The sequence below is a fragment of the Colossoma macropomum genome, unplaced genomic scaffold (genome assembly GCF_904425465.1).
Source record: "Colossoma macropomum unplaced genomic scaffold, Colossoma_macropomum, whole genome shotgun sequence".
Taxonomy (NCBI): Eukaryota; Metazoa; Chordata; class Actinopteri; order Characiformes; family Serrasalmidae; genus Colossoma; species Colossoma macropomum.
In genome coordinates this window covers 32,686,860-32,701,148 of record NW_023494790.1, presented here as the reverse complement: position 1 = coordinate 32,701,148, position 14,289 = coordinate 32,686,860, and the positions used below count along the sequence as shown (strand labels likewise).

General features: G+C 39.6%; 1 protein-coding gene across 2 annotated transcripts in view; it reads left to right on the top strand.

Moving 5' to 3' along the window:
- Nucleotides 1-92: 92 nt before the first annotated feature.
- Nucleotides 93-14,289, top strand: part of LOC118809638 (breast cancer type 1 susceptibility protein homolog) — a 70,626-nt gene continuing 56,429 nt past the window's right edge. For both annotated transcript variants that reach the window (XM_036573116.1, XM_036573115.1), the window contains exons 1-9: nt 93-233; nt 1,188-1,263; nt 1,442-1,495; nt 2,370-2,450; nt 2,691-2,779; nt 3,282-3,318; nt 3,449-3,549; nt 5,189-8,293; nt 8,386-8,456. In XM_036573116.1, coding sequence (XP_036429009.1) covers nt 1,190-1,263; nt 1,442-1,495; nt 2,370-2,450; nt 2,691-2,779; nt 3,282-3,318; nt 3,449-3,549; nt 5,189-8,293; nt 8,386-8,456 — 3,612 coding nt within the window. In that variant the 5' untranslated portion in view covers nt 93-233; nt 1,188-1,189. The remainder of the gene's footprint in view (nt 234-1,187; nt 1,264-1,441; nt 1,496-2,369; nt 2,451-2,690; nt 2,780-3,281; nt 3,319-3,448; nt 3,550-5,188; nt 8,294-8,385; nt 8,457-14,289) is intronic.

Below are 14,289 nucleotides of genomic sequence, written 5' to 3'. Positions count from 1 at the left end.
CATGTCAATTCAATCGTATTTTCCCCAAATCTATAGAAAAGAAAATATGTAAATATGAAAGTGTCGCGTGACCCCAGTCACGTGACAGAGAGTCGCGGGAAAAGCTGAACTGTTTCTTTTCTTTCGGACAGTTTAGAAGCTGCTCAGGTTTACCTCTAATAACTGAATAACCGCCTTATAAATAAATATATCTGTTCAAAACTCAACTCTGCAGGGATTTGGGGACACTTCGGGTACGTTTCTGTAGTCGTTCCTAAAGACTGTAGTTAGTTATGTAGCTGACTGTAGCATTACCGTTCACCTCACTGTAGCAGATAGGCTGAAGCCCTGATTGACTGGTTGCATAACAATGAGAAACAAACGGTATTTTCTCGACATGCGGTGATTTAGTGTCACTTTTCATGAAGATTAATGAAAACACAGAGTTGTTAGCTGTTCGATCTTTGACTAAAAATGGCGATAAATCTAGTTAATCTCTTGTGAATCGTCACAGTTATTGGCACTAGAATTTTCTATGAACGTCAAGGTCTAATAGAAGTGCATTCCCATTTCTAACCCACCTCCTTGTTTCTACGCTCATCGTCCATTTTATCAGCCCCACTTACTACATAGGAACACTTTGTAGTTCTACAGTTACAGACTGTAGTCCATCTGTTTCTCTGATACTTTGTTAGCCCCCTTTTACCCTGTTCTTCAGTGGTCAGGACCCCTATAGGACCAAGGCACAGAGCAGGTATTATTTGGATGGTGTGTCATTCTCAACGCTGCAGTGACACTGACGTGGTGGTGGTGTGTTAGTGTGTGCTGTGCTGGTACGAGTGGATCACACAGCAGTGATGCTGGAGTTTTTAAACACTGCGTCCACTCACTGTCCACTCTATTAGACACTCCTACCTTGTCAGTCCACCTTGTAGATGTAAAGTCAGAGACGATAGCTCATCTGCTGCTGCACAGTTTGTGTTGGTCATCCTCTAGTCCTGCATCAGCGGTCACAGGACGCTGCCCACAGGGCGCTGTTGGCAGGATATTTTTGGTTGGTGGGCTTTTCTCAGTCCAGCAGTGACACTGAGGTGTTTTAAAGGTTCCAGCACCCCCTGCGACCCAGGAGGATATGCAGCTTAGATAACGTGTGTGTATTCCTTGGTTGTCGTGATCTCATGTCTCACGTTGAACCATTATTTCTTCAGAAATGACTGCGCCAAAAGCCGAAGACGTCAAGAGGGGAATCGCTGTGATTTGGGAGAATTTACAGTGTCCGATATGGTGAGAATCTTTTGCTGCATGTAGAAGCTCTAAAGCTAAAGACAACACAAACAGTCATCAGTAGAACTAACCTAAATTTATTCTAGTACAGTCAGCATGATCAGATGTCAAGCAGATCTTTATGGAGATGTTAGCATAGATATATCTTCATATATTTTGTCTGAACGTTTTTGTCTAGTTTGGATTTGATGAACGCACCAGTATCGACCAGGTGCGACCACCAGTTTTGCAAGTGAGTTGCATTTTATTTATTATTTAATTTATTATTACTACATTAAGCAATTTATTTATTGTTATTACATTTATCAGTACAGTCATATGCAAAAGGTTGAGCGCCCCAGTCAAATGACGTGTCATTGATTTTCTAAGTGACAATAACTGAAAACGTCCTCTACAGAGAACACACTTCTGCTCAATTTAGCGCACAGTCACTGAACTAAACTGAACTGTTTATTCGCTGAATATCTTTCAGCCTTTCCAACTGTAGCTTGACCATGACGTTACCTAAGAGAAAAACCTTTTTGATTGTTTTATATTCAGTGCCGCCATATGAAATCATCACAGTGCAGCAATCGCAATCTGCTAGTAAAGGGATTTTTTAATTTTAGCCTGTTATAATAAACAAAACATTTCCATTTGATTTATACATCATATTTCAATAGTATTGGACATGTACAGTATTTTAAGGTATACACATTTTAACGGTCAAGGTTCTTTTAAAATGTAAAATCAGTTGCATATTTAAATATAAAATAAAGTTCTAGATCAAATTAACATATTGGGGAAAACGATAAATCGAAACCGTGACCGGTGCAAAAGTCATGGCACATTTTATACAGCAAATAATTTGAAATTGTTCACTACAATTTGCACACAATGTGCAAAAATATGCCTTATGTGAGGTTGTTCACTGTAGAGGATGCGTTAACTTTGTTTTTAACAAAAATGTAATTTGACCAGGGGTGTGATGCAAACTTTAGCATCTGACTATATCTGTAGTTATTGCAGTATAACAAAGTGCGGAGACAATTTGTGGTGTCACTGTGATTTTTATTGTAATTGCCAGTTCATTACAATGTGTGATTGACATATAAACTCTGTTCCAGATTCTGCATGATGAAGCTGCTTGAAAAGAGTAAAAGAAAAGAAGCAAACTGCCCTGTGTGCAAGATGAAGGTTACTAAAAGGTAATACTCATGAGAAAAGCTTAGTGATTAGTTTCACAGCTAATCAAAATTGGCTAATGCATACTAGATAAGCATGGTCACAATACGTATATTTTTACTTACACAAATATATATAAATGTATAATATAAATTTATATAATATATATGTGTGTGTGTGTGTGTGTGTGTATATATATATATATATATATATATATATATATATATATATGTATGTGCTAATTGTGTCTGTTTATTCAATAGGAGCCTGCAAGAAAGTCCAGGGTTCCAGAGACTGGTAGAAGGACTGCAGAATTTAGTCCAGTCTTATGAATTTGACACATGCACAAGCTGTAAGTGTTTGTATGTGAAATGGAACATATGTTGTCTAAGCAATTGAACATGCACAGACAAATCAAGTTTTAGGCTGGATGTATTCAAAATGTGTGTGTTATTATAAGGAGGCTGTGCTACTTACTGTAACACAAAATGCCCCTTTTATTTTTATTAGGAGCACTACAGAGCACTACAGTTTGGTTACAAACCATTATTATCACAATGGATACCAAATCAGCCACTAATGATTCTCATAAATAAATGAATGCAAGATTAAGTGTGTTTGTTCAATTAAGGCAAATCTTCATTTAGTTAAGTCATTATGCACTGCTTACAAACTTGTTGACCAAACAGGGTTCCGACTTTTGGATATGAAAAAATGCATTTCTAACGGGGTAAGCCAAGCGTATCCATGGTGCTCCCCTGTTATGCCTTTGGCATATTGTTTGGAGTAATAGTGTTTTTTTTGCAATTAATTGCACAATAATCACCCTTGACTCTGTCTGTGTATCGTCCTAGACTTGACAGGAACGCCACAGAAGCGGAAAGAAACAAGGTGAGGTTCACAAATCCAAACTGAGTTTAATTAAAAAATAATAATTAATAATAATTAAAAAATAAAATGATTGGTTCCTTAATTCTTCTGCTTGTTGCTGCTGTGTTAATCACCATTTTCCTTTGGTTAGTGTTGAAACACAATCAAGCGATCAGCAGTGCAGTGAAGAAAATGCCTTCTCAGAGAACGACATAGTGGAGAAGTCAGCATCTCGTTCCTCCACAGCAGCAGGTGAGATGATTAGTAATGCATGCATTGTTTTAGATGAGTTCTGTAATGTCTGGATAACATCATGTCTAGGCAGCGACAAAAGTTGAGACACGCTTCCTGATTTAGCAGTTTTCTGTAAAGGGCTGGGGTCAAACCACTAAATTTATATTTGTATTTTGTTAGACTTGAATATTCATTGTCATTCTTAACCAAAAAACTGAATAAAAGTAACTTTTTTTATTCATATTTACACATTGAATGGTCCTTTACTACATTGCATGTTTTTTTCAGTTTTTAAACTATTAAATAGCAGACAAGATTAATTTCTTACGATTTATTGTGTAGATAATCTTTTTGATAACTCATGAAGATCACGCAACCTCTACAATAAATGCATTAGGCCATCATACTCAACACAGATGACAACGCCCGGCAATACCTTGCGAACGCATGGTCCTGCTGTATAAACTCAATTAGCGTTTTTATGTTACTGTAGCTATTAAAAGACTCAATAATCAAGGGACACAGGATACAGGACAAATTGGAGTGCCTGTGTAATAGCTATACTTGCACACTTGCATGAAATAATATGTTTCTGATCTTTGAAATGTCTTACAAAATGAAAGCACAGAAAAGTCCTAAAGCTAATTTCCATTGTAGTTGTTGTAAGTCATATCAGCAGTGGCTTGGTCAGACCAATTTTTGGGGGTTGTGGGGGCAGTGGGGCAAAGAATCTGACAGTAGAGTTTTTGATTAAAATGTTTTAAAACAGTATTGAGCAAAAAGCAACTTTCTGCATGAAGGAAATAATACAAACTATATATGGCATTTCAAGTAAAAAGAATTTCTAAAAAACATTTCACTTGAAAAAAATGATCCTGACAGCTCTGATGCCTCAGCTGAAGAAATCTTCAACACTAAGCTGTGGGTAGCACTCTATTTATTACATATAGTTTAGATGTGATATTTAGTTAAATAACAGTGGGTAGCGCTGTCGCCTCACAGCAAGAAGGGCCTGGGTTCGATTCCTGGCTGGGCGACCGGGGTCCTTTCTGTGTGGAGTTTGCATGCTCTCCCCGTGTCCGCGTGGGTTTCCTCTGGGTACTCCGGTTTCCTCCCACAGTCAAAAGACATGCAGTCAGGCTGACTGGACATGCTAAGTTGCCCCTAGGTGTGAATGTGTGTGTGAATGTATATGTCTGTCTGTCTGCCTTGTGATGGACTGGCGACCTGTCCAGGGTGTATCCTGCCTTCTGCCCAATGACAGCTGGGATAGGCTCCAGCACCCCTCCGCGACCCAGAAGGATAGGCAGTTTAGATGATTGTGTGTGTGTGTGTGTGTGTGTGTGTGTGTGTGTGTGTGTGTGTGTGTTATCCAGCTATGTCATAAAACTTAGTCTGATTGAAGACTTCGTACTTTGCATTCCAGCTGTGGGGGACATCTCTGGTGGCCAATCAGATTTCTGTGGGAGCTGGTTCCACCCGGTCACCCCACCGCCTCATCTTCCACTACACCACTGTATTTTATTTATTTATTTATTTTTTTGGGTGGTTGGGGGGCCTTTTAAATCAGTATTCACTAATTGAAGTTGGATGACTCAGTATTGTCAGAGTCAAGGTTTTTTCAGTGCTGCTCATCATTTTTTTTACTCTTTTACAGCTAAGGATGCTTTTGCACAACTCATGGATCTTCCAGCTTCCTGTCCTGTCAGTTCACAGCAGGATTGTTCAGACAGTGGTGTTGGTGATCTGCCACAAGACTCTGAAAAGAAACCAGCAGAACTTGAAGATGTTCCATCAACGTTAGAAGTCAGACAAAATAATTTGCTGACATGTAATGATGGCAGGGAAGATGCCGAAACTAACATACCCCAGAAACGGTCAGGCAGAAGAGCCAAAAGGATTGGCTTGGAGCCAGACAGAATTGTGGACAAAAGACAGAAGAAGAGTGTGGAGAAAGTAGCTGAGTGGTTGCTGAAGATCTCTCCCTCTTCAGACACACAAGCCAAAGACAAAACTGAAGATCTTCCCACTTCTAACGATGGTGATTCTGAGAGAGAGAGTATCTGCTCATCTTCCTCTACAGTGGTTAATGTGAAAGCTAATGATAAGGATGATGTAAGTCCACCGAGGGAGGTGCCTGGTCGGGGTCTTGAGGAACAAGTTTTTGGGGCAGTGTATAAACGTCAGCGGAAAGGTGCTAAGAGCAAGGTCAACAGACCTCCTGAAAAGACTCCTGAAAGACACGTTGTAACTGACCCTGATCCCATTAATTTAGTGGTAGAGGAGGAAGGCATTAAGAGAAACATTCCTAAGAGGAAGAGGAGCCATACCTTGACTCCAGCAGATTCAGTCAAGAAATCATCTCATAACAAAGGAGAGAGAGTTGTTTGTGATCAAACTGAGGACCCCAAGGAATCTGTTGTTCATAATGTAGAAGAAAGCAAGCAAGATCATGTGGACGAATCAAATACTGATGGGCCAATAAAATGTGTAGAACAGCATGAAAAAGTAATAGAGAACTCTATAGATGAAAAATGTGACGGTAAGGTTGAAAATATGGAAGAAAGTCCTGTGTTTGAGGTACCTGTGAAGAGACCAGGGAGGAGGTCAAAGATAAAGATGCAGAATGCTTGGAAAGATTTGGGCTGTGACTTGAAGAAGGAAAACATTTGTGACGACAAAACAGGTCGGAAAAGACGGATCAGTAGGAACAACTGTGACAGTTCAAAAGATGGCCATTCGGAAGAAAGCAAGAATGCAAAATGTGCAAAGTCCCTTACCCTTGTGAGCACTGCTGGGGATGAGGATGTTCCTTTAATGAAGCAGTTGAAAAGTAAGCCCAACTTAGTTGAAGCAGAGATTAATATTGAGAGTTACCCAAGTACTGCAGAACCTCAGTCTCCTGATGCTAGAAAAACGAGAAGAAGTTTAAGGCTACAGGCTTTCGTTGCAGAAGTTCAGGGTGCTCGGAAAAGGCGACGGTCTACACGGACTCCCCTGAAACCTGCACATGGATCTGAAAATAATCCATCAGATAATCCATCCCAATCCACCTGTTCAAACCAACCTAAAGCAGACAATACAAATGCAAATGAAGATATTGCTGATGCTAATCAAAGTAATGCAAGTGCTGGGCAGGTTCAGAGTGAACAAACAGAGAAGTTTGTAAGGAAAAATGGATGTGTTTGCAACAGCGACTTTGAAAAAATTGAGACAGTGGAGACAGTTGAGGAAGCAGCTACCTTTACTTGTATACCTGAGGCAAATGTCCCAGATCAAAGTTCACTTGTTTCTGTTGTTCCAGACACAGCTGATCAAGGTGGACAAAACGTACCTTGCTCTTCTGTGGCTGTCAGCTCGCCAGGTCCTTTAGTGGCTGTCGCACCAGACTCATCCATACCACTGAAACGTCAAGAGTCTCCATCCACGGGGGTTGTTGCACCATCAGTTGTACAGACATTGACACACGGTGCCTTGATGTCTGCTGGCGAGAATGGATCCATGGATGTGGAAGGTGACACCAATGACAGTGAACTTGACACAGAGCTACTGATGAAATCCTTCAAAGGCACCAAGAGAAAATCCTTCTACCTGGGCAGTCCTGGGCCTTTACACACTGAAACCCAGCAGGATGCCCTGGAAAAGACTGTGGATGAAGAGAAGCAGTTGCCGACGGAGATACCAGTCATCGCTCAAGACAGTGACCCTAGATCAGGTCTTGCAAATAATTGTCAAAGTGACCTGCCTTCGAATCCTTGTGAGCTTGCATCCTATGAGAAACCACCTCAAAGGTCTCAGAGTAGTTTTGGAAATACAGGTGTTGTAAGCATTAGCCTACTCCAGGCAAAATCACCTGCTCTTGCTTCAGACAATCAGGAGGATGCTTTTCTGAAGAGCACAAGCAACAGTCCAAGTTCTGGTCTAAGTCCTAACAAAGTTGCAAGGTCTTCTCAAGATTCCAGGCTTTCTACAAATTCTTGCCAGCTATTCTTTGTCGGTACTACTCAAGATGCACAAATCTGCAGTAGCAAGGGCCTAGAAAATGAACAGTCTTCAAAATTAACATGTCAGTCAAGAACGTCAGATATTCAGAAGGAAACCCAGGGAAATGATTTGCAGGCAAAGGTTTCCTTAGACCCGATCAAAAGTTTAGACATCCCAATAGGAGGTTTGCTGAACTCTGGAGTTCACAGTAATAATTTAGAGTCCTCCATTACCCCAGATGGCCTCTTACCAGAATGTGCAGGGTCTCATGCACTTCAGATGATCGAACCTGTAACCAGTCAAAGCTTGGATAAGGTAAAGGAGAAGGAGGCAGAGATTCTGTCACAGCCATGTGTGCGGAAGAAAAGGAAAGCTCAGAGGCTTGAGTCCTCAGAATCTGAACTCAGTGCTGAGGAAGATGACCTACCCACTATGGCTCAGATATTCAAATCTCACTGTTCACCCTTGCCATCTGGGCAAGAAGAGCCGCTGTCAGATTTAGCAGATCAAGATGGCCACCAGCTCCAAGAACCAAATCCAGGATTACAATCTCCAAGTCAACATAGTCGCCCTCTCAGTGAACCAGCACCAGGAACACAGTCAAGTCAGTTGAGCCAGTGTGTAAGCCCTTCTCAGAATCGAGAGCATCTTGAGAATGTAAATGCCACCACAGTTGGAGCGGCTGTAGAAGACGACAATCTTCCTGAACCTCCCTGCAGAGATGAATGGATTTCTTCAAGCCAAGGATCTGTGGATCTCTTTGGGACACCAGAAGAAAGTAAGTGGCGACTTTTAAGAAGTAATCAAAGGAATACAGTGGCGTTACTTTGATATGATTCTCTTAATGTTAGTTTCATTTTGCATTTTTAGGTGAAGCAGTTGATGGTATTTGTGGCAACGTAGATTCATCCCAGTACTCAAGTGAGATTATTAACACACAGGTAAGGGGACATTTTTGTATTTTCATGTCTTGAAAACCCTTTGAAGTGTGAAACCATGCAGGTAGCTGTAATACGGTGCCTTAGCACACTGGCTAGCAATATTTAATTTGAATAGTTAGGTACATTTGTTAAATAAATGATAAAAATTTAAACTGTAAAATGTAATGATATCTATTAGATGCAATGTCCACAAACCCCGGTGGATTGCAGGAAACTCTTGACAGTACTTAAAAAAGCTGATGAAGAAAGCAATGAAACATTTTATGGCTTTTCTGTTGCTGTCTACATTTTGAACAACAAAATGCAGAGAATTAGTACTTTATCACTTTTGCAGTTCATATTTTGGTGAACAAGGCTCACCATACAACAGTTGGAGATGTCTTTGCAGTGCATTATCAATTAAAAGTTTAAAAATGATATTAATGACAACAGATTTTGGACTTTCTTGTGGTGCATAATATGTTTGAGGAATATAATATTGTTATTTGTTTATCCATCTTATCAGGTTTGTCATATTAACATTTTTGAAAGAGTGAAGAATTGTTTCTTCTGATTGGTGGAAGGTTATGGGTGACTGGTGGTATCACATCACTGTGCTAACTAGCTTGCTGATTTCTCTACTTGATACTGGCCCTCAAATTATTTGATAAATCTTTATATGAAATTGTTGATTAGAAGTTGTTTTTTTTTTTGGGTTGCGAATTTTGACCTTTAAAGATATTCGTAATTGGTTTACTCGTTGCCTGAGGTGAGCAGGTAATGGCTATAACTGACTAAATAAAGTTTTCGTTTCTTTGCGTAAGATCACAATTGTTAAATTATATTTTTCAACATGAATACAGAGGAACAGTTTGGGAAAGCAACTTTATTAACAGTCTTTCTAGTTTCTATTGGGAGTATAATGTTTTGTGTTACAGTCATTACAGTCATTACAGCAAGATATAGTGTAGATAAAGACTTTGAGAGGTATAGATATGAGAGCCTAACTACAAAAATGATGCCCGGAAGGTAGTACCAGCATGTGAGAGGGTTGGGACATGAGCAGCATTTCAAATTTTGAGGTCTTTTCCACTTGTTTTTTAACCAAATGCAATCTGACTTCTGTCTATTTTTTATGCTAATTTAAGGTTTGCATCATGCTACAGTGTAGACGGTACTCCCCCCACCCACTTTCCGGAGCTTGCTGGGTTATTTTAATGATGGTTGTTTTAGGAGTTTCTTCATAGCTCTTGTAATTTTTTATTTCTCAACTGCAGTTGTTTTCCTTAGTCATTTTGAAAATGTGCAATGCCCTCTATCTGAACTGTGGCTCTGTTTCTTGAATTCTTTTTAAGTCCAAATTGGTGATTCATTGTGCACTATGCATATAAACATGCCTGTAGTTTCCACGTTTAGCGTAAAAACTGTGTACATGTGTAAGTCGACCAGTGGAAATTTTTACGCTACCTCAATTTACTTTAGAATTTTTAATCCAAGCAATTATACTCATTTAAAATGTAGGAGCAAAATTGGTGGTGTTACTCAGCATATACATGTGCAGATGTTCCCACAAGTACTAGATAACGTTTTAGAGCTTGAAATATTTTTACAAACCCATTGCGACCTGACTGCTCATGTCTGGTTCAGACGTCATTTACATATGTGTCAGGCTTGACTCGGGTTCATATTTCACGTTTGAGTTCTCACAGCCTGCTTCCCACTTTTAACAGATTTTACCCTGCATTACCCTCTGCTTACTTTATTTTTCACTACTTATACTACCTTAAGAGTTTTTTTTAATCTGGACACTGGAATGACCCTCTCAGCACAGAGGTCCACAAGGCCCACACTTGTGAGAAAAACAGTGAATTGACAGTTTAGTGCATTTCATTATGTCAGCACCACACAGCGTGAAAAAAGCACAGTATGGGACAAAAATAACATTTGAGATGCTATTTAAAAGCATAGTCTGATGAATAAATTAATTAAAACAGAATTTACACTTAATTTTAGACAGCTTATTATTTTATCATAGCATATTATTTCATATTGTTTCATGTTTTATTTATCTGCACTCTAAATCTGATGGCTGTTATTGTCACCACACAGTAACCAGTGCTATCCTGTCAGGTTTTATTCGGCACTTTGGGTAAGGATGGCTCACGTCAGGTCAGATTCGGGCAGAATTTTGTTGTACTCTGGTTGGACATTCAAAATGTGATGCCTTGTGTCTTCATGTTCTGACCAAATTTTCAGGCCTGATTAAAGCTGTGGTGCTTCTGCCCTGTATGCTGTATGTTGGGGTGGGAATCACTAGAGGCCTCACGATGCAATATGGTTATGATGCGATTTTTAAAGACTAGTGATATGCTAAGTAATATGATGTGGCAGGTTTATATATGCATGTATGTGTGTATATGTGGCAGGTATATATACAGGGTGATTCAAAAGGATTCATCCAATTTCAAAATGAGTTATTTCACTTGTAAATCATTACAGAACAATGTAGTAAACTGTAAATGGTTTAGCTGGGCATAAAGTTAATTATGTAATTTTACAAGTGCTCAGTATGAACCTCCTCCAGCTGTACGGACAACATCAACGCCATAGTCAAATTCGTCCCATACTCGATTGAGCATGTCGGGTGTTGCTTCACTCACGGCTCTTTCAGTGCGATTTCGGAGATCATCCAGTGTTGTGGAACCAACGATGAACGCTTTGAGCTGTTGGAGGTTCACTGCCCACGAAAATCACACTGCACAGTTGTGACGGATTCACTCTTATTGAAGTGGAGAACGCAAACGGCTTCTGCTCAGGGCTCTCCATCTCCTCGCAGGCTGAAGGGAGCCATCTTCTGGTGACAGTCAGAAACTCTATGACCCCCTCTTTCAATTGGAATGTGATTGGTTCCTAGGCGCCTCACGGTTGTAAGAATATATGGCGCTTTGAAATCGGATGAATCTTTTTGAATCACCCTGTATTATAGGTTTGACTCCAAAATATTGCAGTATTCTTGCCAATTTTATTTCTCTCTCCCTTACTGTACAACTTTTCATCTTTAATCTAAACTGCTTGAGTAAAGCAAAACTAAGTTTGGACTTCACTGCCCCAGTGCCTTTGAAACATGCTGTACATAGAATAGTTATTTATGGAGCAGTGCTTTGTAAATGTCATACAACTTGCATCAGAGCTGCTGTTGATGGAATCTCCACCAGATGGCAGTAAAAGCATATTTGTAGCGCTTTTCTGAGTCTGAAGTAAAAAAGATTGTTGCATTACCACTTATAGAGGGCTGTAGCCCTACACTTTAATGTGGCCTTTCGGCGGTGGCACTATGAGGTCTAGACCAGTGGTAGAAATGGAGGTAAAATACAACATGCTCCAGAATTATTAGCACTCTTGGTGAAGTTGGAAACTTTTGCAAAATGTATTTGCTGTTTTTCAGCTTGAGTTCACACTGAAAATAAGAGAACTCTACCCTTTCAGGATTGAAATATGCTAATTAAGAAGTAGAGAATGTTGCGTCTTTGTTACTAATTCCATTTTTTTCATGTATGTTTCTTTTTGTAAGTGTGCATAATTATTTTGACCACTTTGGTTGTGAGGGGCATCTCAGGACTTTGGCAAGTGATAATAGCATCTTGTCCTCAAATGTCCTAGATTTCCAGATAGCATGCAGGATGTCTTCAAAATATTACACAACCTGAATTAAAATGACCTTTATGCTCTGAATGTTCTGGCTCTGCCTTCTTTTGGTCATTACTAGGTTGTGTTCAGGATATTAAAAGGAATTTTCGTCTTCTGTCCTGTTGTGAATGTGATGTAAAGTTACTTGCAGGCCCTCACCAGCAATTATCATTCACTTTTCATCCTGTTGAGGGGACCATGTCCTTCATTTTTATTGTATTGAAATATTTAACCAAGGTTCACCTATAACATGGTCTTATGTACCAAAAACAGTCATCATCTGTAGCATTTAGAATTAAGCAGTTTTCACTTTGCCTGTAAGACTATACATATAAATATACACAGCATAATTTTATTCAGTGGAAACACATAACTTTAGTGTGAATGGCCATGGCTAGACTGTTTTAGGCTGATTAGGTGGACATATACGAAAGCGTTGCTTTTCATGACGTTGCAAAAACAATTAATTCAAAACTAACTATTCAAGACTATCTTTTATTGAAATTTAGTTTGGATATTATATTTGGATTGAAGGCCTGGGAAGCCTGGGTTTGATTTTCTGGCCGGGCAATCAGGGTCCTTTCTGTATGGAGTTTGCATGTTCTTCCTGTGTCTGCGTGGGTTTCCTCCCACAGTCCAAAGACATGCAGCCAGGCCAGTTGGAGATGCTGAATTGCCCCTAGGTGTGTGTGTATGTGTGGGTGTGTGTGACTGCACATGTCTGTGTGTCTGCCCTATGATGGACTGGTGACCTGTCCGGGGTGTTACCTGCCTTCCACGTATGTGTGGCCTGGGGAGTGAGTTGTGTTTTGAAATTGAATAATATTTACATATGATTTTAAACTTGGGCCCGTTAAGCAGTAGTGGGCTGTATAACGGTTCTTCTGGTATACAGGATGAAATTCTTCCTCAGGAGTTCTGTCTTACCAGTATGCCACAAATGAGCATGGATAACAATGTACAAACCGTTCAAACCACACAAACGTTACTCTGTTTAGCTGAGTGGCTAAGTCAGGGATGTTTCAGTCACATTTTCAGTGTCCATTCTGTTGCGATTCCGTTTTCCCCTCGTACTGGCCAATGTGCCACCTGACTCGGTCAGCTGCATCAGAGGCCAGTACGAGGGCCATTCTGTCAGGACTTTGTGTGCACCCAATGATGGATCAGCTGATGCTGAAGCAGGAATCACTGTAATATTTTTCCAATTCCAGCCGTGTCTGACGGAGTAAATGGACACACATATGAGACAAATGACTTGAGTAATTCGATGAAGCTGAAGTTGGCTTTTTGTTCACATTTTCCAGTCCACCTTAAATGGTACAGCACTGTACAGATGACTGTTCAGAATGTAACTGCTGCATCAACAAAAAGCCGCCAAATAATTAGCCAACTTCAGAAATCAACATGCTAGTAATACTGCAACAGTTGATATATACCAAAACTTTATTTTAATGTTGATATACATTTTTTAGCACACTGCCCACTTTTACACATTTTTACAGTTAAATATACTTAAAGCTGCTTTTCTGCTAAAGTGGAGTCATAAATCAACATTTTTCCACTGTCGGTTTCAGTATGGCTCAGTTCCACTGACATACCAAGAGCTTGGGTATCTACAGTTTTCTGCAAAAATCAGAGCCCACCCTTCTTTTATTTCCAGTCAAACCAGCCATTAAGTACCTGTTATTAATTTTTCACTGTCAGAATAGCAGGAAACATGTACAATACTGTGCAAACATTTTAGGCACTGGGGAAAATTAGATGCAGGTTGTTTACTTGTTTATTTGGACTTAGGCATATGTTAGCTCAGAAAAACACTAATATTAGAATAAATACAAATAACATCAATGCTGTAAGTAGTGATTTTATGTACGTCACTGTGTTTGTTTAACTATTTCCCAGCCTTTCCTTAAAAAAGCCCAGGATTATTTGTAGTCTTCATCAAATACCTGGTTTGGTTAATCAGTACTTCATTATGTTAAGTGTGCATCCAAGAGAAATCTGGAACCAGCCTTTGGTCTTCAGACTAGCACACAAGATATCGATTACTTTTTTTGAAAAAAACAAAAATCTTACTTTTTACTGTATTTATGTTTATTTGCATTTATTCTTATGGTATATGGCATTTTAACAAGCAAAAACACAAACTGCCAAGAGCTTTACACAG